This window comes from Schistocerca nitens, chromosome 2, assembly GCF_023898315.1.
Source record: "Schistocerca nitens isolate TAMUIC-IGC-003100 chromosome 2, iqSchNite1.1, whole genome shotgun sequence".
NCBI classification, from domain to species: Eukaryota; Metazoa; Arthropoda; class Insecta; order Orthoptera; family Acrididae; genus Schistocerca; species Schistocerca nitens.
The window spans coordinates 567532205-567556358 of NC_064615.1; the positions used below are offsets into that span (position 1 = coordinate 567532205).

Genomic DNA, 24154 nt, shown 5'->3' on the forward strand with positions numbered 1-24154 from the left:
TTGGTGTCTGTAGAATATTTCAGTGGAAAACCAGTCTTTGGTTTTAAGATGCTACTTAGTGAGATCACTAACAGTTGGTCATAAATACTACTGTCCAAGCAGATTTTGTTAATTAAAACTGAAATACATAGTATTGTTAAATTATGTAGGGTATCGTACCCTTGGAAAATAGCTGTGCAGTGAAGTGCTTGCTTGTAAACATAAAGATAAGAAACAGTTGCCTGCTTAGTAGGCACTACATACAGAAATAATTAAGACCACAAGGATAAAAATATGTAAAAAGATTTAATGGTTAATAATGACAGAAAATACTGTAGCAAGTTATTAGAAAACTGGGTAACTGACAAAAGTACATTGTCAACAGTAGTAACAAGATTTTTGTATAGTAATTACATTAGTGTACAATACAGAGACAGGTGACTACATCCAAGACTCAGTGTTTCGACTGCAGCATAGTAACCAGTATCTAAATCAGATAAAAGTTAAAATTTAAAATAGGATACACAACTTTTGTGTATTAACCGTGATGGGGTTCATTCTCATACAATGAAAAATCCAGGTTGGAATAATGACAGTATTACGAAAAGGATAGATTTCTACTTCATCATACAGCGGAGATATTGACTCACAGACAGGCACAACAGAAAGACTACTAAACACATACACTTTTGTCCAAAAGGCCTTCTTCTGGAATAGACAACATACACAGACACATTCCATGCAAACACAGCTGTACACACATGAGCACTGTCCCTGGTTGTCTGGGTCAGTCTGGCACAGGCAGCCTGAGACAGTGGTCATGTGTGTGTCAGCAGCATTTGCATGAATGTGTCTGTGTATGATGTCTATTTCAGAAGGAGGTCTTCTGACAAAAAGCTTATATGTTTAGTAATCTTTTTGCTGTGCCTGTTCGCAATTCAACATCTCCACTGGGGATTCATTCTCATTCTCTGTGTTGTTAATTTTGTTGCTTTTTAATTGAGGATTATAGCAAATAGTTTGCTTGGAGGTGAGCACTGAAGTGGTGACTAGTATAGCCTACTACAGTTGATACATTCTTTTTCTTCACTTTACAAAAATATGAGATCTATATAGTCAACATTTCATACAAATTGAATTTGTTACTTGTTAGAAATTGTTATTTTCAGGTGCATTGATGTTTTAAGGATTGTGATGTAGCACTTTTACATGATTGTTCCTTTATAAACCTTCCAAATTGTCAATACAAATTTTGCCATGTCTGCTAACAACATTCATTAACAGGATATTAAAATTTTCTGTCTCAGTTTTTCACAGACTCTAATATTTGCAGGGCACCAAGTTGGAGGCGTACACCTGAAAGACTGGAGTGCATAACTGAATCAGGCCCTGAAGTGGGTTGTTCAAGAATCTGGAGCAGAGTCTTGGATCGGGTATTCGATAATTCTGACAGGCGGCAATATGGCATGAGTGTCCTGGGAAGACTTTTTGGGTTTGTTTCATAATTTTTGAACTTGGACATTATATTAAATTGAAATGAAATTACTGAGTACTAAACCTAACAATCACTTCAAGCTGAAGCTTGATTATTGCTAATTTCATTACACTTTCTACCAATACATCAGTAGGGATGTTTTTCTTTTAAGCAGTTACTCAACTCTAATCTTTGACTCACTGTGCTCTATACTCAAGTAATGTAGATGTAGAAATGTAAATGTTAAAACATTTTGAAGGATTCAGAGGTGTTAATACTACCACTTTGCCTGTATAAACCGGCAGTGAAAGAAGTAGTATTTTCACATTTTCAGAAGTAAGCTAGCATTAAATAATTCTGGTTGCTTTCAGATTTAGGTGAGTTGTATATTGTATCTTTGATATTTGCAAATCTTATATTACTCAGCAACAAGATCATTAGAAACGAGTTGCAAATCACTTTGCAACTGATGGAGAAAGGGATCATCCATATTTTCACTGATGGAAAATGATTGACGTTTGCCTTAGATAACTTATTACAATACAGTAGGAGACATAAATCTGATGGACTGTATAGACATACAACTTGGCCCCTCCTAAACAAGAGTCTAGTTACTGAACAATCCACAGTTGTACTAATGGTCCATAGTGTCCAGGGGACACACAATTTCAGCAATCAGACATGTCACCATCACGAGGTGTGCTGACGTACTGACCTCCTGGGGGTGCATAACCAACTTATATCCCCCACTGCGAGCCATTCACTACGCGATCTGTGCCCAAAGACAAGCATCGTAACAGGTGCAAGGGTGATTGTGACAGTGTCTGTGGCCAAAGATGTGTGGTAGTGTCCTAGTTACCGTACCATGGGTGTAGTTACTCCATCCACCGTAATCGATTAGTCGCCCTAGCCACTGTGCATGCTGGCACCTACGCAATTGCTTCCACAGCCACATAACTGCTGCCCTTTGGCATGGACTGCATAAAAATTGGTTCGCACGGGGACAGTTATAAGTCAGTCATGCGCATTCAGGGGTAGAGTATGTCAGCACAGCTGATGACAGCGACATGTCCAGCTGTTGAAATATTGTGCCCCTTGGACATTATAAACTGGCAGTACATCCATGGATTGTTTGAACAACAAATACACTGGGCAGACAGAAGAATCACATGAGTTTAGTATTTCATATCCTGAAGAAGATAGACCCGCCATGTTAGCCGAGAGCACTAATGTGCTACTTCCTGGACTCGGGTAGGCGCGCCTGCCCCGGATCGAATCCACCTGCCAGATTAACAACAAGGGCTGGTGTGCCGGCCAGCCTGGATATGTTTTTAGGCAGTTTTCCACATCCCCCTAGGTGAATACCGAGCTGGTCCCCACATCCCGCGTCAAGTACACGACTCACAGACATTTGACACACATCTGCACTTTTCCATGATTTACACTAGATGCAGATGGGGTACTCTGATTCTGTCCCAGGGTGTACAGGGTGGCAGCAGGAAGGGCATTTGGCCACCCCTTCAAATTAAAATGCCAAATCAGATTTAACCACGCCAGCCCCACGCACAATGCGGGACAAAGGCACAAGCAATAGAATAGAATAAATCCTGAAGAATCCAGCAGTCCTGATTAAATTTAACTAATTTTCGTTAACATCAGTGGCATAGTTAACATCAGTGGCATAGTTTCTGTGGCTGGATCTGGACTATACTGTTTTGCCTATTTATCAGTTTTAATTGGTTACTTTTTCTTTGATTTTCACTCTGCCAACACAGAAAAAAGTAAAAATTAGACAGAAACAATATACATTTTATTATACATAATTAATATAAAATATAACAATGCAAAATCCAGCATTATGTTATATTATGAGAAGGATAGATTGCTGCCCACCATATAGAGGAGATACTGAGTCACAGACAGACACATGTGAGCTTTCAGCCAAAAGGCCTTCTGAAGTAGCCAACACATACACATGCGTGCAAGCACAACTCACATACCCATGACCACAGTCTTCGGTCACTGGGGCCAGACTGCAAGCAACTGTGCTTGATGGGAGAAACAGTCTGGGTGTTGGGGGTGGTAAAGTGCTGCCTTTGAGTGCATTCAGGGAGATGGTGGGATCAGGATAGGGCAGCTAAGTACAGTCAGAGGGTTAGAAGGAGGGGAGGGGGATCGGAAAAGGAGAGATGTTGAGGAAGGAAGAAAAGACTGTGGGTGAATTGGTGGAACAGAAAGCTATGTAGTGCTGGAATGGGAGCAGGGATTGGGATAGGTGGGTGAAGGACAGGGACTAACAAAGATTGAGGCTAGAGGGGTTACAGGTATGTAGATATATTGCAGGGAGAGTTCCCATCTACACAGTTCAGAAAAGCTGGTGTTGGTAGGAAGCATCCAAATGGTACAGGCTGTGAAGCAGCTACTGAAGTGAAGAATGTTATGTTGGGCAGTATGCTTGGCAACTGGGTTGTCCAGCTGTCTCTTAGCCACAGTTTATTGGTGGCCATACATGTTGACAGGCAGTTTGTTGCTTGTTGTATCAACATAGAATGCAGCTCAGCGGTTGCAGCACATGACAGCTTTCACAGGTAGCCCTGCCTTTGATTGGCTAGGTGATGCTTGTGACCGGACTGGAGGAGGTAGTGGTGGGAGGATGTGTGGGACAGATCTCGCATCTAAGTTTGCTACAGGGATATGAGCCCTGAGACAAGGGGTTGGGAGCATGAGTGGAGTAAGGATGGAAAAGGATATTCGTAGATTCAATGGGTGGTTGAGTACCACTGTGAGAGGCATGGGAAGGATAGGCACAATGACAGGTAGTCGAAATCCTGGCTGAGAATGTGATTCAGTTGCTTCAATCATGGGTGTTTCTGGGACAAAAGGGGGTGCTCCTTTGTGGCCAGATGATGAGAATGTCAGAGGCGGTAGGTGACTGGAGAGACAAGCCATGGGAAATTTGTTTCTGCACAAGGTTAGAAGAGGGAATCAGCCAGTTTTTTCGAATTGCACATGTGGAAGCTCTCCTTTGGATGTATCCATCATTTCCATGACCCCCTGGCCTCAACCTTTGCCATTCTGTGTTCTTCTCCCACCTATCCACTTCCGTGCTCACACTGCTGCACTGCACAGCCTTCTATTCCACCAACACACCCACCAGTCTCTCTCTCTCTCTCTCTCTCTGTCTCTCTCTTCCTTCCTCTTTTTTCCCTCTCCTTTGCTTCTCTCCTTTGCTCTCCCCTGCCTCTCCCCTCCCTCAAACCTCCAGACTTCACCTAGCAGCTCTACCATGTCCGCACTACATCCCTATATGCTCCCACAAGCAACACTACTCCCTCCCCCATCCCTACCTTGCTATCCCTTCTTGTCTCTGCCCCAGCCTCCTCTTTACCCCCACACAAGGGCACCCATGTTATGGTCTGTGGTGGTAGTGGGCTAGAACTGGAGGTATGGAATACTTTTAGAAGATTAATGGCAACCTGTGAAGAGCCATAAAAAATGTTCCAGTTCTGACCCTGTTAAAAACCTGCATAATACCAATTTTTTAATCATTTTATTGAAAGAAAAACACATTATAACCTTATATTTTTTCTGTTCCCTGAGAACCAGAGGGTCCGCAGTCCATCCCTCCCCTGAGTATGGGCTCCCTTGCCCCCACGATCGAGACTGACTCTCCCCCATTAGGTGCAGTTGCTCACAGTCTGGCTTCAGCGGCCAGAGATGGTGATAACATGTGTGTGAGTTTTGCGTGCATGAATGTGTGTGTGTGTGTTTTCTATGTTAGAAGAAGGCCTTTTGGCTGAAAGTTCACATATAACAGTCTTTTTGTTGTGCCTTTGCTCATTTAGTTGTGCCTTTACGTGACTCAACATATCCTCTATATTGTGAGTAGCAGTCTATCCTTTTCATAATATTGTCGTTAATGTAAAACTATGAGACAGAAATTGTGGCTAGTAAAAGGTTCAGGAGGTGATAGATATTTTACCACTCTCTATTGATTTAGCCTCTTGAAGCTAAGTGTTGGCCATCAGTTCTGTCTCATAACTTTTATATTTTTCTCAAGTGAATTTTCTTTTTGACATTGATATAAGATATTTGAGACAGTGTGATGTCTGTGAAAACAATGATAGCTTTGTAGCAGTGTGTCACACATAGTAATGTTTTAAAATCAAATAATTCTTAGCTGTTTTAAATGCACTTCCATATAAAATACCTGTAATATGTCTTCTAAAAGAATATATCGAGTCTTAGTCAATAAAACTACTTCATTTATTCCTCTTTCTCCCAAGCCTGTGCAGCTGTATTAACTCCTATGTTTCCCCTGTCACATGATGCTAAACACATTGCATTTTCAAAGTAGATTCTTGTAATATGTTTCACTTGGTTTTAGGTGGGATCATATACTGGTATGAAACTGGTTTGTGCAGTTTAAATGGAAACAATATTTTCTTGGCACTGTTAAGTGTAGGATGAGTTCTTGTAACATTTTCATGTGAAATTTACAAGAAAAATTGCAGCTAATCTGAAAGTCAAAAAGAAAAAATACTATAAATTACAATTTAAATAATACACGAGAGTAATTCAAAGGCCTGACTGACAATTTTAGTGAAATTGTGATGCTAAAAGAGGAAAAGAGGATGAGGAGAAGGCAAAGGATGAGGAGGGGAAGAAGAAAAAGAAGAAGAAGAAAGGATAGTGTTTAACATGTCAGCAATACTAGAATCATTTGTCCTACACTTATAAAAAATAGGACATGGCATTTCGTAGGACCTCTGCCATCATACTTCCAATGTTTTCCTTGGAAATTGCTTTTAGAATTTAAATTGTTACCTACAATGTTCATCTAGAAATTAATGTTACCAATTATATCCTGACACTCCTATTGGTTGGGCTAGTTGTTGGGGGTTGTTAACTTCCCGGTAGACCAAAACCAGTTTCCTCCAAGCACCAGAGAGTCAGGACATGTCCAAACATGAATCTTTGCTTGATGGTTCAGTTCAAGCCACAATGCAGCATCTACTTGAACAGCAGTACTCAATCAGTTCTGTGTGAAACACAGAAAATCAGCTGCCAAAGTGTTTTCATTGACTCAAAAGGTACTTGAGAATGAATGTCTGTCAAATTGACAGTTGTTTCAGTTGGACCAGACATTTTCATAAGGCTGGGATGAGGCTGATGACAAAAATCACTCTGGATGCTCTTCAACATGAAAAGCTAAAGACAGTGTGACTCGTGTGTGAACTTCTGAATACAGATTGTAGAATGAGTGTTCATCTGATAGCTCAGACTGTGGATATACCCAAAACCTTTGTTCACAAGATTGCAACCAAATAATTGCAGAAAATGTGCAAAACTGGTTCCAAAAATTTTGACTGATTTCTGCTTGTTTGTGAAGAACTCCTAGTATTGTGTAGAAATGAGACTACTTTTTGGTCAATTTTTTAATACGAGATGAAACATGGGTTATTGAATGCAATACTAAGACAAAGAGACAGAGCTCCCATTGGCATATGATACAGTTGCCATGCCCTAAGAAGGCACACATGAGAAGATCCAAAGTGAAGGCAGTGTCCCTTGTCTTTTTTTGTTGTTAGTAATATAGCCTGGCACGAGTTCATACCTGCCAGACAGACTGCAAACGCTGTCATTTATGTGGAAACGCTCAATAAACTGAAAATAGTATTGTGCACCTCAGACCATACATCATCAGTTCCTGGAAGCTCCTCCAAGACAATGTGCTCAGCTACATCACCTTCTTAGTGAGGGATTAACTGGTCTAAAACAATAGAGCAATGCTGCTCCTGTTCCAACTATGCTCTAGCAGTTCCCTCTCCCACCGCCACCTCCTCCTCTCCCCCAGTTCGAGACATTCACAAATGGGTCATGTTTTGAGGCCGTAGACAATGGGAAAGTAGTTGTTACCAGTGCCCTAAAGGACACTCCAACTCTGGCCTCCCAGGGTATCAACACCACTTAGAAATCTTACTGGCAAACATGTATTGATGCAGGAGGGTGCTACTTTGAAGAATTTTGATACGTTGTACCAGTTTTTGTTTTTTGGGCTTAATGACATTACTTTCCAGATGAACCTTGTACACCCCTGTCTTTATTTAAAGCATGAGCTATGTCTTAGTTGTATTTGGTACAGCTGTTTTGTAATTACATGTCATGTCCACACATCCTATCCAACAATTAGTAAAAATTTAAATATAACTAGAAGGATGTGTCAAGAGTTTATGGTGGACAGTATAAGAAGACTATAGGGTCCTAAATGTATAATTTTGAAAATACACTAAGTCATAATAATAGTTACAGTAGTTACATAAATGCAGTACTTGAGAATGTTCACCTAAAATATTTTTGTCATAAAAGCTCACTGCAAGCCACCAGTCATATATTCCTTCAACCTATAGTGCTAACCTGACTAAACAAAAATCAGATGGAAAGGTAACATAGAAATATGACAGTCTGGAAGGTTTACATTAATTAGGTGTTACTTCAGAGATTTTCTTTTTTTTGTGGATAGTGAAATTCATATTAAATTAAAAGAATGAAGGCCATTGGTGCTAAAAATTGTATTTGGGGATCATGTTTATATTCATATGGTGCTCTGTGTACTGTAAAGCAAGTTTCTTTGTGAATTCTGCTGAAAAATATGTGTCATGCTCCATTGTTTGTAGTTCAGTAGGTTCTTATTTGGGTGTAATCCTTTAAGGGGAGCCAGAACGATCCATCTCCTCCATGTTAATTTTAGCAAATAGAAGGAACATTTTTTTCTAAAACCATTAAACATATTGCTCTGAAATTTGGACTACATGTTCAGTGAATATTTCTCTACAACGTTGTAATGCCATGTTAAGAAATATTTATTGGTTTTTGTTTTACAGTTTTTTTTAAACAGATGCTTATTTTTTTCTAAAATTTTGCACATTTTCTTCTATAACTCTTGAATTATACAATATTTTTTTACAATTTGTTATAAAAAGGAAGGAAAAGAAGTAAACAATGTTGTGTATAAATTTTATTGATATACTGTTAGCAGTTTTTGAGAAAATGTTCCTCAAAGATGAAAATTTTATAAAGTTACAGGAAATGGCTTCCAAAGTTTTTTAATACATTCCTGCCCCATATGATGGATTATCAGCATCCTCTTCTCTTTCCACTGTTAGTTTCCTTTTCACTGGTCTTTTCTGCCATTTTGCTGCTTGTTGTAGGCTTTTTTCTCTTCTTCCTGCACCTCTTAGTCTTTCTTAATCAATTAGTTGCACTGTGGAAATGGTGTTGTGTCCTGGTTGGAAACCTAAATGTTTCAGCACATCACATTTGATAATGTTTCCTTCATTGTATGTTGCCACTGCATCATACACTCCAAAATCCAATGTTTTTATCTGTACAAACACTCTCTTGGGAATCCTAATCCAAATTAAATTATTTACACTTTCTTTAGGATTTTGTGTTTTCTCATGTATACAGTTTTCCAATAAACTTGGCTGTGATAAATCTCTGAATATGGGCTTAATTACATCAGTTACAGCATTTGGCAAACTGTTTTTATGGGCATATTCTTTTCCTGATTGGTTCGTAAACCATGAGTCATGACCTGTGGAGCACAGTGCATGTTGTGGGTACTCATTTGTTGATGCAGTATGAAAAAATTATGCCCATGCCGCTCTCCTCATATGCTTCTCATATTTTGCCAAATTGCACACCCATAATACCTCTGCAATCTATCAATTGCTTTGTCTGTCAATCTTCCTCTTCCTCCAAGGGTCTTACCATCACTAAGCTTATGGGATCCTAATGTGTGCTTTAGTTTGCACAAGCAAGCCCCCATGCGCTTCTGCACGTGTCCAATGTACTCCTGTTTTTTAATGTGAATTTCATTGCCATAAGGTTTGAGTTCCTCTACAGCTTTATATCCCTTAGAATCACCATCTCCTAGATAGTTAGTGTATCGTACATTATACCACTCCTGTCTGCTGGAAAAAATTGCTTTCACTCCCTCTACTTCCATCGCTCCACCCATGCCGTGAAAATTTGCTTCACAACTTTCACTAAGTTCATCCTTGGTATTTCCCTTACATCTATAATGTTTTGAGAGAAGAGCAACATCAGTTACTTTGCAAATGTCTCCACTGGTAGCTTTCACAACTCCATTTAGAGATTTATGACCTCTATGTTGCCATGATCCATCTAAAGAAGCAGTTAAATCTCTACAATTCCCATTATCTGTCACAGCTTCTTCAACTGCTTTCTTCATTGTTGCTTGAGCAGTATCTTCAGCAGAAGATCCCACCAATTCATTATAAAATCCAAACTTGGTTGTTGATTTTGGCAAGATCATAATTCCACATAACATTATCCCTGCAGCTCTGCCCTTGCCAATGCAATGCAAGCCATACACTAGCCTAACATTTATATCATACACCTTCTTTCCACTATTACCACTATGAGGAATACTGTTAGAATTAGAAAACAAAACTTCTGCAACACATTTGTTACACTTCAATAACATTTTACATGCCAAAACAATGTGTGAAGCTATTTTCAATTCCAGTCCTCTTTCTTTGCAAACTTTGCATAATACATTATGTTTCAAAATATTAGAGAGCAAGGAAATGTTAATTATTTCATTCACATCACTACTGTGACTTTCATAGTTTTCAAATGTTTCTTTGCTGTCACATTTTCTTGCTGGAAGAAGTTCTATCATATTCATTTGGAGTAGTCTGTGAAGCAGTCTGAGCAGCACCTCCCTTCAAAGCAACAAAAGATTTCTTCTTATAATCATTGTGCCTTTTCTTAAAAACTTGGTTGCTGAAGCAGGGCGTATTGATATCCACAAACCAACGTAAAACAGGTACAAGCAAAACAATAAAAAGCAAACTCCACAAGTCAACACATATGGTATAGTGCTTATGTTTACCAATATGAACAGTCACTTGTCACATAGATAAAGCCATACAACACTGGAAAACAAAACACTGTCTAATTCCGCAAAGATACCCTGCTTGCAGCCAGCGAGCTGCACCGTCAGAGGTGACACACCCAGTCGCTACAACTGTTTACGCGGTGTATCAACTTTGCAGTGATAAAAACACACACTTAGAATTCACTTAGAAGGGTGAAACTTGATTTGTTTTATTCAGAAAACTTCTAATAATAATAAAAAAAAAACGTTAGTTTTGTCATTTTCATCGTTCTGGCTCCCCTTAATAATAAGCTCTCATCATTTAAGTAAGGGAATGTTACCAATGTGCTACTTTTGAAAAACTGATCCCCAGGACAACAAAAAACAATAGCAAAAAAAGAAATTTTGTGAAAAAAAATAGATAGAGAAATGCTATTGGATTATTTAGAAGATTCATATCAAGAAATTCTCCATAATATACTCATACAATTCAGAAAATTAGTGCCAAAATTATCATAATTTCTCTTAGCTGATTTATTGCAAGCTGTAGAAAGCTTATCAAATAAATACACAGTCAGTTAATTTGGAGGGCTTCATACTTTCAGCAAATTTTTCCTCAAAAATAAATAAATATATATACATATATATATATTAAAAAAATAAAACCCCAACTGAAAGACCTTCATTTTGAGAACAAATAACTTGCCCAATACACAAGACAGAACATGAAAGAAGACACTCATAGTTACTTTTAAAAATGAAGGTTTCCATAGTTAAGTGCAACGAGTTACTTTTTATTATTCTGGTTGCAGTTATTTCTGGAAACCTTTATTCACTACAGTCGTAGTGTTGCACATCTATGATGCATAAAATTCTTACTTTTAAAAATGTTTTCCATGATCTGAATTAGTAATTGTGTGCATTGAGTTTCCAGTTTTCATTTTGTTATTTAAAGTCTAATTTTATAAGCAAACTTCAAATTACTGATACTTAGAAAACACACAGTTTTCTTCTTTTTGCTATACTAATATTTAGCAGTCATCATCCAGTTTTTATTAACATTACTAGATCTTTTCTTCTATCGTAGACGTACCTAATTAAGTTTAGTCTTATAAACACATATCTTTGTTTCAGGCAATCCATGAGACAAACATATTCTAAAAGAATAGACTTCAAGGAACACCTGGATGACACAGAGGACCACCGTCCCTTTTTTACATACTGGGTAACAACAGTTCAGGTTCTCATTCTCATCATATCAATAGCCTGCTATGGACTGGGACCTGTTGGTATAGATCTGAATCACAGGTCAGGCCAGGTATGGTTGCAAAATCAAGTTTAAATCTGTATGCATTCAACATCCTAGATTCAAAATCTAATTTAGTTACTGCTGATTCGGAGTTAAGTACTATAATTTCATCATAAATTTGTCAACAGTGGTAATTACTGTCTTTGGTAAATTAAAGAAAGACAGTAGAAATGTAATCAGACATTGTTAAAATTTACTGCCATGCCTTCAAGACCACCATGAAACAAGTGCAACTTTGAAAAGCTATTTATGGTTCAAATACATATGTTAGGTTTGAGGGAGAGGTCTGGAAACAGAACTTCATAATTAGGCCCAGGCCTTCTCAAAGAGAAAAGCATATGCAGTTAATTAATAGTGCATCCATCAATAGAAACACTGGTATGAAATAACAATAAGAAAAGGATAGAGTGTTACTTACCACACAGAGGCAGCATTGCGTGGTAGACATGTTCATTGGAAAATGATTTCTGGATATTATCAGCTATTTTTGTAAGTGCTTTATCGGACACAAACAAAACAAATCACACACAGTTTCACTGGTGCATAACTCTCACACATAGCCACTATCATCTCTGGGCACTAAGGCCCTACTACAACTGAAGCCTTTGATGGGATAAATAGTACAGAAGAGCTGTGAATTGGAGAGGAACAGGGATACAGGGGTAGGGGTTGGGGAAGATTCAAGTGCTGGAAGGGGGGGGGGGAGGGAAGGGGAAAAATGGCACAGGAGAGAAGTAGAGAAGGGGAAAAGACTATGCAGATGCACTGACCAGATGGAAATCCATTGTAAAGTAGAAGTGGGAGTAGAGAAGGGAATAGGCATTTGGAGGACAGGGAGTAGTGAAGGTTGAGGCAAGGGGGGGTTTGGGTAATGAAGGATATATTGCAGTGATAATTCCCACCTGCATTATCCAGAAAAACTCGTGTTGGTAGGAAGAATCCAAATGTCACAGGTTGTGAAGCAGTCTTGAGGTCAAGGATATCGTGTTGGATGGCACGTTCAACAACTAGATGGTCCAGGTGTCTCTTACCACAGTTTGGCATTATCATGGACAGACAGCTTGTTGGTGGTCATGCCCAGGTAGAATGCAGTGCAACGATTATTGCTAAGTTGGTAGGTCACATGGCTACTTTCAAATATGGCCCTGCCTTTGATGCAGTTGGAGATGGCTGTGACAGGACTTGAGTAGGTAGTAGTGGGAGGAAGTATGGGACTGGTCTTGCACTTAGGTCTGCTGCTGGACTGTGAGCCATTTGGCATGGGGATGGGAGCAGAAATTAAATAGGGACAGACAAGGATATGCATAGGTTGGGGTTCACGGAATCTTTCCACCAGTAGCATAACTACAGTGAAACCTCTTTATAACGTTCCTCCATATAATGTTTTCCTCTATGTTACGTCCGTTTTTTTCGGTCCCGACTAAAAGCCCATATAAACAATGTTAAATTTTCCTCTTTACTGCGTTTCCTCTATATTACAGTTTCCTCCATGTAACGCTCATATTTTTGGAACCCTGGTCAATTATTTACCTCTTTATAACGTTTAAGAGACTGGATGTAGACACATCGTTTTCCGTTGTGTGGTTTCACAGTTTGCACTGGCTCGGGAAGCCCGCGCTCAGCGTATTTCATATGTGAGCGGCAAAACCCGGTCACGTGACATGTGACGCACATTCTGCTTGCGATCTTTTTGGCGCCATTTCAGTTGATGCTTTGTATTAGTACTTAGTAGCGTGTTGTGTGAGCTGAGCAGCAAACAGTTCGTGTGCCTAGTAAGTGTGTGTCTTCGATATAACGTTTTTTTAAAGCTTTCATCAGTGGACATGGGTGAAAAGCAGAAGAATATTTCTCTGGAAGATAAGGTTTCTATTATTAAAAAAGTGGAGGCATCTCCTGGCGTGAGTCACATGGAGCTAGCGAAGCAATTGGGACTGGCCCCTTCAACACTCAACACTATAATGAAAAACAGATCGTCGATAATGGAAGTGTTTGAGAATTGTGGAAATTCAAAACGTACGCATTTGAAACAATCGACTTACGACAAAATGGAGAAAGTTTTATTAACTTGGTTTCAGCAAGCACGTGCTGCAAACATTCCTATAAACGGAACTATTTTGAAGGAGAAGGTGCATCAAATATCACTTCAGTTAGGAATGGACAATTTTAAGGCGTCCAATGGATGGATTGATAAATTTCGACAGCATCATGGTGTTGTGTACAAACTGGAATGTGGAGAAAGTAAAAGTGTGGACGAACCAACTGTAGCTCAGTGGATACCGACTCTCCCTAATCTGATACAGGGCTACTAACTGCGTGACATTTATAACGCTGACGAAACCGGCATGTTTTTCAATTTAATGCCGGATAAGACATTTACTTTTCGTGGGGAAAATTGCCATGGCGGTAAGAAGAGCAAGGAACATCTTACCGTTTTGTTGTGTACAAATGCTGATGGCAGTGAAAAACTGAAACCTTTGGTTATCGGGTAGCCAAAAAATCCGAGGTGCTTCAAAAACATTTCCACGTTTCCGTGCAAATATACAAACAAAGTCAAGGCATGGATGACGAGTGAAATATTTTTACGTTTTCTAAGAGAATTTGACGCCAAAATGGGGAGTGCTGCAAGAAAAGTGCTGCTGTTCGTGGATAGATGTGTGGCACATCCACCAGACTTACCCTTTCTGAGAAATGTTAAAGTAATTTTCCTGCCACCCAACTGCACCAGCCGTCTGCAACCTTTGGACTTGGGCATAATACACGCCCTTAAGGTTAAATATAGGACAGCCCTTGTAAAAAAGGCCTTGAATTTGATGGACCAAAGAAAACTGGGAAGCCAGCAAAGCTCACAACTGAAACTGAACATTTTACAGGCAATAAATTTAATTATGTACTCGTGGAGGGAAGTAAGTGCTGAAACTATTAAAAACTGTTTCACAAAAGCGGGATTCTGTGATAATGAGATGGCAGCTCCTGTGGAAGAAGTTGCAAGTGATTTGCAAGAGTTTCACCAATTAATAGGCAGTGATTCTGTCACTTTTGAGGACTTTGTGGCTGTGGATGACAACGTGGCAACCACAGGAGTACAAAGTATTGAGGAGCTGACTGCAGAGAGAAGCTTATAGAGTAATAGTGGTAGTGAAAGTGACAGTGACAAGGAAGATGACCCTGTGCCCTCATATACTAAGGCAGCTGAAGCCTTTGAAACATTCAGGAGGTACACGATGGCCCATAGACTTGAAGACAGAACAGTAGTTCAACTTGCTCATTTGGAGCAAGAAATGATTGCCATAGAGTCTAGGAGAAACAGAAAACAGGCAAGCCTGCTTGAATATTTTAAAAAATCATAGGTATGTTATTTTCAGATTGCTTAGGTTCCTAGAGTTTTGTGCAAATTTAAGTTCCATTTGATAATTTAATTATTGAAGTAATTTTTTTGTAACTAATTCTTTTTTAATCTTTCCCATTTACTGTGTTTTTATGTAATATGTTCATTATATCATAAACAAAATTTGGCTAATATTCTATAATTGGGTCAACTGAAGAATGGGATACCACCTGTCAGCTTTGGAGAATGATGTCAATCTTAAGAATCTGTTATAACTTTTTACTGTACAAACTGATCCATTTATTTTCACCCATCCACCTACCGAGCCCCATGTATTAATTTAAAAACTAATCAGTTGATACATTGATCATTTGCAATGAATATCATACGTTGTGAAAATTTAAAACGTCATCTATGGCACCATTTGTCAAAGCTGATTAGTGGTATCCTGATCTTCAGTAATGCCCTATAATTATTATTTGGAAGCCTTCCTCTTTATAGTGTTTTCCTCTATACAGTGTTCAGAATTTGTGGTCCCTTGAAAAACGTTATATAGAGGTTTCACTGTACATAGGTGAGAACTCTTCCTCTATACATATTTTCTTCCTGTCCTCCACTGGCCTACCCCTTCCCTACTCTTGCTCCAGCCTTACATATGCCTTCTATCCTGCAAGCACATCTGCATAGTGATTTCCCCTTCTCTGCTTCTCTCCTCTCCCCTTAGCTGCTCCCCCACCCCCACCCTCCAAGTTTAGCCTCACAATGCTGCACCTAGCAGCCTTTCTTGCCCCCACAATGTTCCTGCATGCTTCCACAGCTAGCTCAGCATCTTCACCCACCCCTTCCCTTGTATCCCTCCCCCTCACATCTCACACATCTTCTGCACTCCCTCTACCAAGAATGTAGGGTACCAAGCATTTAGAAAAAAGACACAAGTCATTCCCATTTTCAAGAAAGGTCAGTGAAACAATGCACATAATTATGGCCCTTTATCAATGATTTCAATCTGTTGAATTTTGGAACGTATTCTGTGCATATACATTTTGTCATTTCTGAAGAATAAAAAAACTGCTCTACAAAACCAACTTGGGTTCTGTAAACAGAGATCTTGCAAAATCAGCTCACTCTGTTTCTCCATAAAATTCAGAGAACTATACACAGAGGCACTTAAGTTCACACCTTGTTCCTTGACATCTGGAAAGCATTTAATATATTTCTGCACTTTTGTTTAGTGAACAAAATACGAGCTTACTGTGCACCAGGCCAGATTTGTAACTGGATTCGGAGCTTTCTAAGAGATAGGACTCAGTACATTATTCTTAATGGGATGAAATTATGGAGGTAGAAGTAGTTTCTACATTACATCAAGAGGGCTGTTTACAATATATGTAAATGATCTACCCTTTTCTTCCAGTGATCATCCAGCTGCAGTTGTCCACTGACTTCTTTTAATACTTTCCACCACTTTTTCCCTTTTTGCATCGTGTGAGATTTGATAATGTCATTTTCATTATCTTATATGCAAGTGCATGTGTTAAAGTTAATCCGGACTTTCTTTATGGTTTTATCCGCAGTTCTTATCTTAGTCATTTTATGATATTGCTCTACACTCATCTCATTACTTTTTATTATGAGCTTTAAAGCCCTTGCTATCATCCATCCTTAAAGCCTTGTCATCATCACTATCGCCAGTCTATGTTGGCAGCTGTGTCAAACCACTCGTAGGTATAAGGGTGTGGGAATGCGGGAGATATCCTACAACAGTAATCCCACTGACAATATGAACATTATATACAAAACCTGTTCCCAGTATTATCCTCCTCGACTCTGTACTTAGCCTTAACAACATACTACTCATCATCATCCTACTTCTCCCATACTTCACATTACGCACTATCCTAATGACCTATTGTGCCTCATCACCATGTTGTGAGAAATAATTACACAAGTTCGTAAAGATGAACATAGCATGCACTATTTACTAAGGAGAGAATTCATTATAAAGACACATTTCTTATAATAATGTCGGGAGAACAATCGCTTGACCCTAAACTTCACCTCTCATGCCTGAGAGATCTGTTCAGCATATAGTGTTTCATGCGCTCTGTGATACCACTGATATATTTACCTATGTCCCTTAAACAATTGTTTCTATATTATGAAAAGGAAAGTTGCTACTCACCATATAGTGGAGATGCTGAGTCGCAGATAGGCACAACAAAAAGACTCACAAATAAAGCTTTCAGCCAGTAAGGCCTTCATCAAAACTAGACGACAGACACCCCCCCCCCCCCCCCCCACACACACAGGCTAGTACCCATAGGCTTGTATCCATGGGCTGCAGCATCTTAACCAAGCATTCTCCCCACACTGCCTAGCGTAATGCCCTCTTTTACAGCCTACCCAGCATATCACATTGTGTGATTCAGTGCACAGGACCACAGATAATTTTGACATCTGAAGGGATCATTGTTTCGTATAATCATAACTATTTTGTCATAATGTCATAATTATTTTGTCATAATATTATATCTACCATAAATGAAGTGATTTTTGTTTGAGCTGTTAAAACTTCTACTTCTTTATCTTATTTGTTTCAGGTACTGGTAACAAGTCTGTCTCTTCAACAAGTGGATTACCAGGAACCAGCTAACTTCTGGATAGGGCCAAGAGCAGTAAGTTACAAAAGGATGGTAGAGCTAAGTCAGTTTCAGAATATGTTGCCTAAAATATTCAGGATATTATTAATTCATTATAAAAATATAGGCACTAATGGCAAATGAAATTTTGTAAAGTTGTTAATGTTCATAGCCCACACTGTTTATTTGCTTGCATTGGTGCAATTTCGAATCACTGATGTGTCACAATTTTGCTATGAAATCCAGAGTTCCTGCTGCTGTGTCATATAGAATGCAACTAAACAAATTGCAAGTACAGTACTTTACTTCACTAAATGAATATGTGCTTAGCCACATCACTACCATTGCAAAATATTACTTACTTACTGTTTGAATAACTTCAGTTAAACAAATAAAATTCTAATAAGAAGAGAATTATCTGAATATCTAGGGAATTTAGGAGTGAAATATTGGCACAGAGCCCATTTTTCAAAGACATGGCTCAAAAAGCTTTCTTATGACCATGGTTTCTTTTTTTTACAATTTTGTATTTTTAAGATGACTTAATTCACTACTTCCTATAAATATTTGTAAATTAAAGGTAATCACAAAATTCCTGTATAATGTTAAATACAAGAGCTGACAATATGTTGAGCAATATTGGCTTATGTTCTGAAACCAATTTAATTCAGGATCTGTAGTGAAATGAATATATAATGACCACTTACATTTCATGAAGATGACATGCAGAAAAAGTATTGGGGACAAATAATTTATTATACACATGATCTTGTCCATACTCCACCTATGAACACAGCGCAGTTATGTTAGTTGAAATTGTAGTTACCACAGCTGCAGTTTAATATTTTCAGATGGGCTAATCTGTTATCTTATAAAATTAAACAGAAATGTATATCAAAACAAAATATGTATTTATGTTCAATAACTTGATTAGTAGTGGAAATTAAATTTTGATAAGACCAAATAATTTAACGAAACAGAGAACCCTTTCAACAAATGTAACTGTAAGCAGTGTCTGTGTTGTGGGATTAAATGAGTGAACAAAGTTGAGGCAGCAAGATACCTTACCTGAGCTCTCCATTCACTGTGATAGGGAATTTCATTTAGCAAGAACTGAGATAAATAAAAGTTTAGTTGCTCAGAAGAGATCAATAAATCTGCTGAGTAATTATGTTGGTTTAATAAAATGTTATCACATCTACAGATAAGTGAAAGTCAACAAAATTGTGTATTATTTATAACAAATCATGAGATTCATTAAATCTTAGAGGTCAAATTGCATGTACATTATCACAATAAAGTCACGACTCTAGTATTCTACAGGGTAGAAAAGTCTTTCATGAAAACTAAATATAAAATGCACAAAACTGAAATATTATGATGAGGGGAAGAAATGGAAGCAACTGAAGGAAACCCATAATGTATAGGGGGGGATTCAAATGAAACCCGGTCACTAGTGTAAAATAATGGTAATGATTTTATTAACACAAAAATGGAATTATACACAGTACACATACTCAAAAATAGTAGCCAAAACTGTTGGCACATTTAGACTTTTGCAACACCAGCTGGTCGATTCCATCCTTGAAGAAGCAAGTCGGCTGCTGTCAAATCCAGGCCTGGGCCCACCACACACTTCGTTGTCCTTTGTGAATTGATATCAACGAGTAGCATGTTTTAGAGGTCCAAACACCAATGGATATCATCCACAGTGATTCTGCAGTTGTCCAAGACTAAAGCATTCACTTCCGCAACCATTTCCAGTGTGATGACACGATGAGCCTGTCCAGGACGAGCATCATCCTCCAGTGACTCACACCCCTCAAGGAATCATTTGCTCCATTTCACAAAACTAGAATGACTCAGACTGTGCTCACCATACACAGCCTTCATATGTTGACACATTTCACAGTCTCGCAATTCCCTCTGCGGCCAAAAATCGAATCACTTCTCATTGTTGCTGCTTACTCACTTGCTTGTTCGGTAGTGGACGATAACTTGTGTGACCACCTTCTCTTCAGCGTGAAACCACACTGGCACTATGCAACATTAAATGGTTGCACGCATCAGTCTCTCTGCCAATAGATGGCGCCACCAAACATGCAGTTATGTGGTGACGCTTTACGTGTAAGGCAAAGGTAGACACTCTGACCAGGCTTCATTTGAATGAACGTCATAATAAGAGAAACAAAATAACTGTTCTAATTCTATTACTATCCACTCCCTTATGTTCCTATTTCAAGCCGTCAATGACTTACATTCCTCCTTTTCTCTTTTCTGTGAATGTTCCTTTCAGTGGTTCCCTCTCCAGTTCATGAAGAAGGAAACTTCTACACACACACACACACACACACACACACACACACACACATATGCCTGTGCCACTATGTAGTGTCTGCTGGATGCCCAATGCCAGGACTGCAGTTCGGCAGGTGGGCTAGGGTGGGGTGTGGGTTGTGTCATGTGGGGTGGATAGAGGGAGAGAGAGGTGGCAGGCAGGAATAGAGGCTGGGGGTGTGAAGCTACCAGCTCAGAGAAAGGCAGCCAGTTTGCACTCTAACACCTGTCCATCACATGCCTGGCCCATGCACCTGCCACCCCTCCCTCTTGCATTCCCAGCCAGTAAACTGGTTGCCTTCCTCTTAGCCTCTAGCTACCCACCCCCAGCCCCTCTTCATGCCTCCTGGCTCTCTCTCCATATACTGTGTGTGTGTGTGTGTGTGTGTGTGTGTGTGTGTGTGTGTAATTTTCCTGTAACTCGAGAAAGGATTTATTCGAGAAGCTAGCAAGTTTTCTCTCTTTTTTGGTGTGTGGCTGTTGACAACTCAATTCTCCTTTTTTTCAGTGAGTGGTCTCATTTACTCCTAAAGTGTTTACTTTCTAACAGAACTTTTCTACTATAATTGAAAGGTTCATTATCAGATTTTTATATCATATTCACACTCTAGTCGGAATGTAAAGTCTTTATACATTTTCCCTGCACTTTTTTCATAAAGTGTGAATAAAAATGTAAACAAGTAGAGATCTTCGGTTTTCTAAAAATAGAACTATGAACTATAAAGAAGAATACTCAGGATCCTGAACAAAGAAAGATAAACATATCAACATTATAGTGCACCACAAGGATCATATTCATTGAGTAACTGGTGTGTAAAAAAAATGCAGATACTTAAATTATATTTAAAGCAGTACAGTAGAAAGACTTAATCATTGTAAAATATTGCAATATAAAGAATTAATACATATTGTATTAAACCCAGAAGAGGTATTCTGAGACCATGTGATGCTACTCTTCAATGTGTGAGTGCCCTGTGTGCTCTTTGAAATCTTTTCCGTGCCTTATGAATCAAAAGGGAGGCTTTTAATACACAGGAACACAAGTAATACCCTAGCAATTTCTCATCATATACTCCCCTGCAAATGTTTCAGGATGCAAAATAGTCTAAAATTTTCTGCGCTACTTAAAAAAATACTTCATGCCTCCACTCACACTGTCACACTCAAAGAAATTGTCACTCAGTTATATTCTGCTTTACATTTGTTACAGTTTCAAATGGAATTAAGTTGTACAAAATGTCACATGATTTTATTCTCATGTACCTAGAAAAACTAACATTGAGATTTAAACTCAGTAATTTTTAAAACTTGATCAGTCTAACAACTTTACTTCTTGATGTGTTTATGATTATCATAAGATCTTCAGTTGGTGGTTTTTCAATGGTGTTTCTGATTTTTACTATTATCATAAGATCTTCAGTTGGTGGTTTTTCAATGGTGTTTCTGATTTTTACTAGTGTGAGTTGCCTGTATTATCAATGATTTGCATTCCATTGCTGCTTTCAGATTAAGAAGTGGGTGAATCTTTGATAATGCTAGTCATTTATAGTGCTGAAACACCAAAAAAAAAAAACACTAAATGACTATCGATCAAAGATCGTGTGATGAACTGCGACAGGTAACATGTTGAGAAGTGGTGACAGAAACCTCAACAAGTTTATAACATAATTTCTCTTCTGCAAACTCTTTGACGGAAATCATTGTATGCCCTTCTCCTCTACACCCATGAATAAATGTGCCTGCAGCCAGATGCTCCTTGACATCTAGATGATGATGTTCTGATATTGCTTGTCTGTGGAAAAGAAGATATCCACAATGATTCTAAGACAGAAAGACACTTCATAAAAAAGGATTACTATCAGCAGCACAGTTCTTATCATTGTGAAGAATATTTCATTCATAAAATAATACCACGCATTGCTATTTAAATGCTTTAACACACATGAACAAAATTATCCTTTACCAGATTCTCACTCCTTTATAAATGAAGTAGTCAACAGAAAGTTCTTTTATTCCTTTATAAATGTCACTGTATTACCCAAAAACTCTGGAAAGTTCTTGAATACATGTTTATTCATGTATTTGACTCCTTTGTGTAATAATGGAACACTTTATAGAAAATGCATCCTGTTATTATAGCCAGTAAAATAGCCATCAGACCCTCATCCCTTTAAATAGATTTATACAAGATGTTCTAGGCCTAGCACCATAAATGATTCTTAGAATTTCCTTCTGTGTTTTGAAATGTTATCCCTATAATTCAAATTTCCCTAAAAATAATTTTCTGTGAATAATTAGTGAAGGGGCTCATTCATTTTTGAATCACTTATAGCAACCTACTACAATTGTGGCTCCATTACATCCACAGTTTGCTATTAACAGTTTATTCATTCATTGTGTTCTATAAATCCCATTACAAAAGAGAACTTGTGGGGATAAGGGATGAATCAAAGTATGCTTTAAAAATCAGAGGCGACTGATGGAAACTAATCTTGAGCAACACGGAACTTCAACTTCTCCTAGTGTATTGAATGTTCAAATAACTTACAGGACTGCAGCCAGGCAACATCCCCAACAACCGGTTGTAAAGGATTTATCTGACTGCATTCTAATAAGTTAGTTGAATAATTTTAAACACTGAATTCATAATAAACTATCACTAACCTCTTACTGTCTACTATTTATGATTAGACAGACTAAATTTAACATAGGAAAGGTGTGACTTTGGAAAAAATAAGATTTGCAACCTCCTTAGTTATAATAATTAGCTGCTATTCATATCCTTCACATCTGTATGACCACATTAGAGTTGTGTCCTGCTTGCAGCTCCACAACCAGACCCTATCTTCTTAGTGGATTTCATTGTTTAAATAAATTTTAGTTAGTTTGTTATAGATTGTAATAGTTTGTGCTCTGCAAGAAGCACTGAACTAAACTTTATGTATATGGTCATATCAAAATTTTACAACAGTTCATTTGCTTAAACCACCTATCAATATTTTCAAATATTCCAGTAACAGCAAGAGGTCTAAAGAACTAAATTTTATTCCAATACCTGTATTACCTACTATAATAACAACCTTTGCATTTCCCTACATTGTAAGTGAATGATCATTAATGTATGTTAGGAACAACAAGGAGCTTGGTGCTGAATAGAATTTAGCACAAGACTTATTTATAAATATAACTTTTGGATTGGTATTTTGTAAGTATGTTAAAATTTTACAGGCTGATTTAATCCATCTTGGAGCAAAATTTGCGCCTTGCATGAGAAAAGATGCCAAGATTATCAAGGAAATTGAGAAGGGGAGGGAAAAGGAGAGAGAAACAGCCTGTTGCATTCGGAATGATGATTCTGGTTGTGTTCAGTCATCACAAGCAGACTGTTCAGTAAGTTCTCAAGAAGAATGTACAGTTAAAACAATAAATCATTTTGTTGTCTGCATTTGCCCAAAGAAAAATGTATAATGCTTGAATGTGGAGTTGTCTAAGATTTATTTACCTAAAATAGTCAAAATAATTCATTCACCCATAATGTTTTCTTTTGGAGACAAATGAAATCTGAAAAGTTTTCAAGGAACTCCTCTAAGATCTCCAGACAAGAACAAACAAAGTGCAACATTACCTAAAAAAAAGTTCAATAATGATTTAACTCTCAAACATCTTTATTAATGCATGCAAAATAAACCATATTTCCAAGCTTGACTATGTGCCTTTTATGACTGAAAGCTTGAAAACTCCATCTGATTGCCCTGTTAGGCCATTCAGTACTGGCAGCCAAAGGCATTATTTGGATGTGGCATGAAGAGGGCTCATGTGGTCAGCACACTACTCTCCTGGCCATTGTTGACTTTCCAAAGTTGAGAGCCGCTACTTCTCACTCAAGCAGCTCTTCAATTGGTGTTCTGAAGCTGAGCGGACCTCATTCCAGGCCTTCTTACCAAGGCAAAATCCCTGGCAGTACAGGGACTGAACTTGGATTCTCCACACAGCAGTCAACCACTTAGCTACAAAGATGGACTTTTATGACTGGCACATGAAAATCTCCACTGATTTCATACATGGGCAGTGCAGGCACATATTTTATAGAATACAGCTATATATTTTATTTTATGACTATTCTTTTCTAGTTTAAATCATTTGTAATTTTCTCTTGCATATGCTGCATACGGCTCACTTGTGT

At 38.2% G+C, this 24154-nt stretch overlaps 1 protein-coding gene across 1 annotated transcript in view; it reads left to right on the forward strand.

Annotated features, from left to right (window-relative positions):
* LOC126236612 (inactive rhomboid protein 1) overlaps positions 1 to 24154 on the forward strand; it is a 164106-nt gene that overhangs the window by 55675 nt on the left and 84277 nt on the right. The window contains exons 4-7 of the mRNA XM_049946048.1: positions 1313 to 1471; positions 11496 to 11679; positions 17596 to 17670; positions 23200 to 23361. Of these exons, the coding sequence (XP_049802005.1) occupies positions 1313 to 1471; positions 11496 to 11679; positions 17596 to 17670; positions 23200 to 23361 (580 nt within the window). The remainder of the gene's footprint in view (positions 1 to 1312; positions 1472 to 11495; positions 11680 to 17595; positions 17671 to 23199; positions 23362 to 24154) is intronic.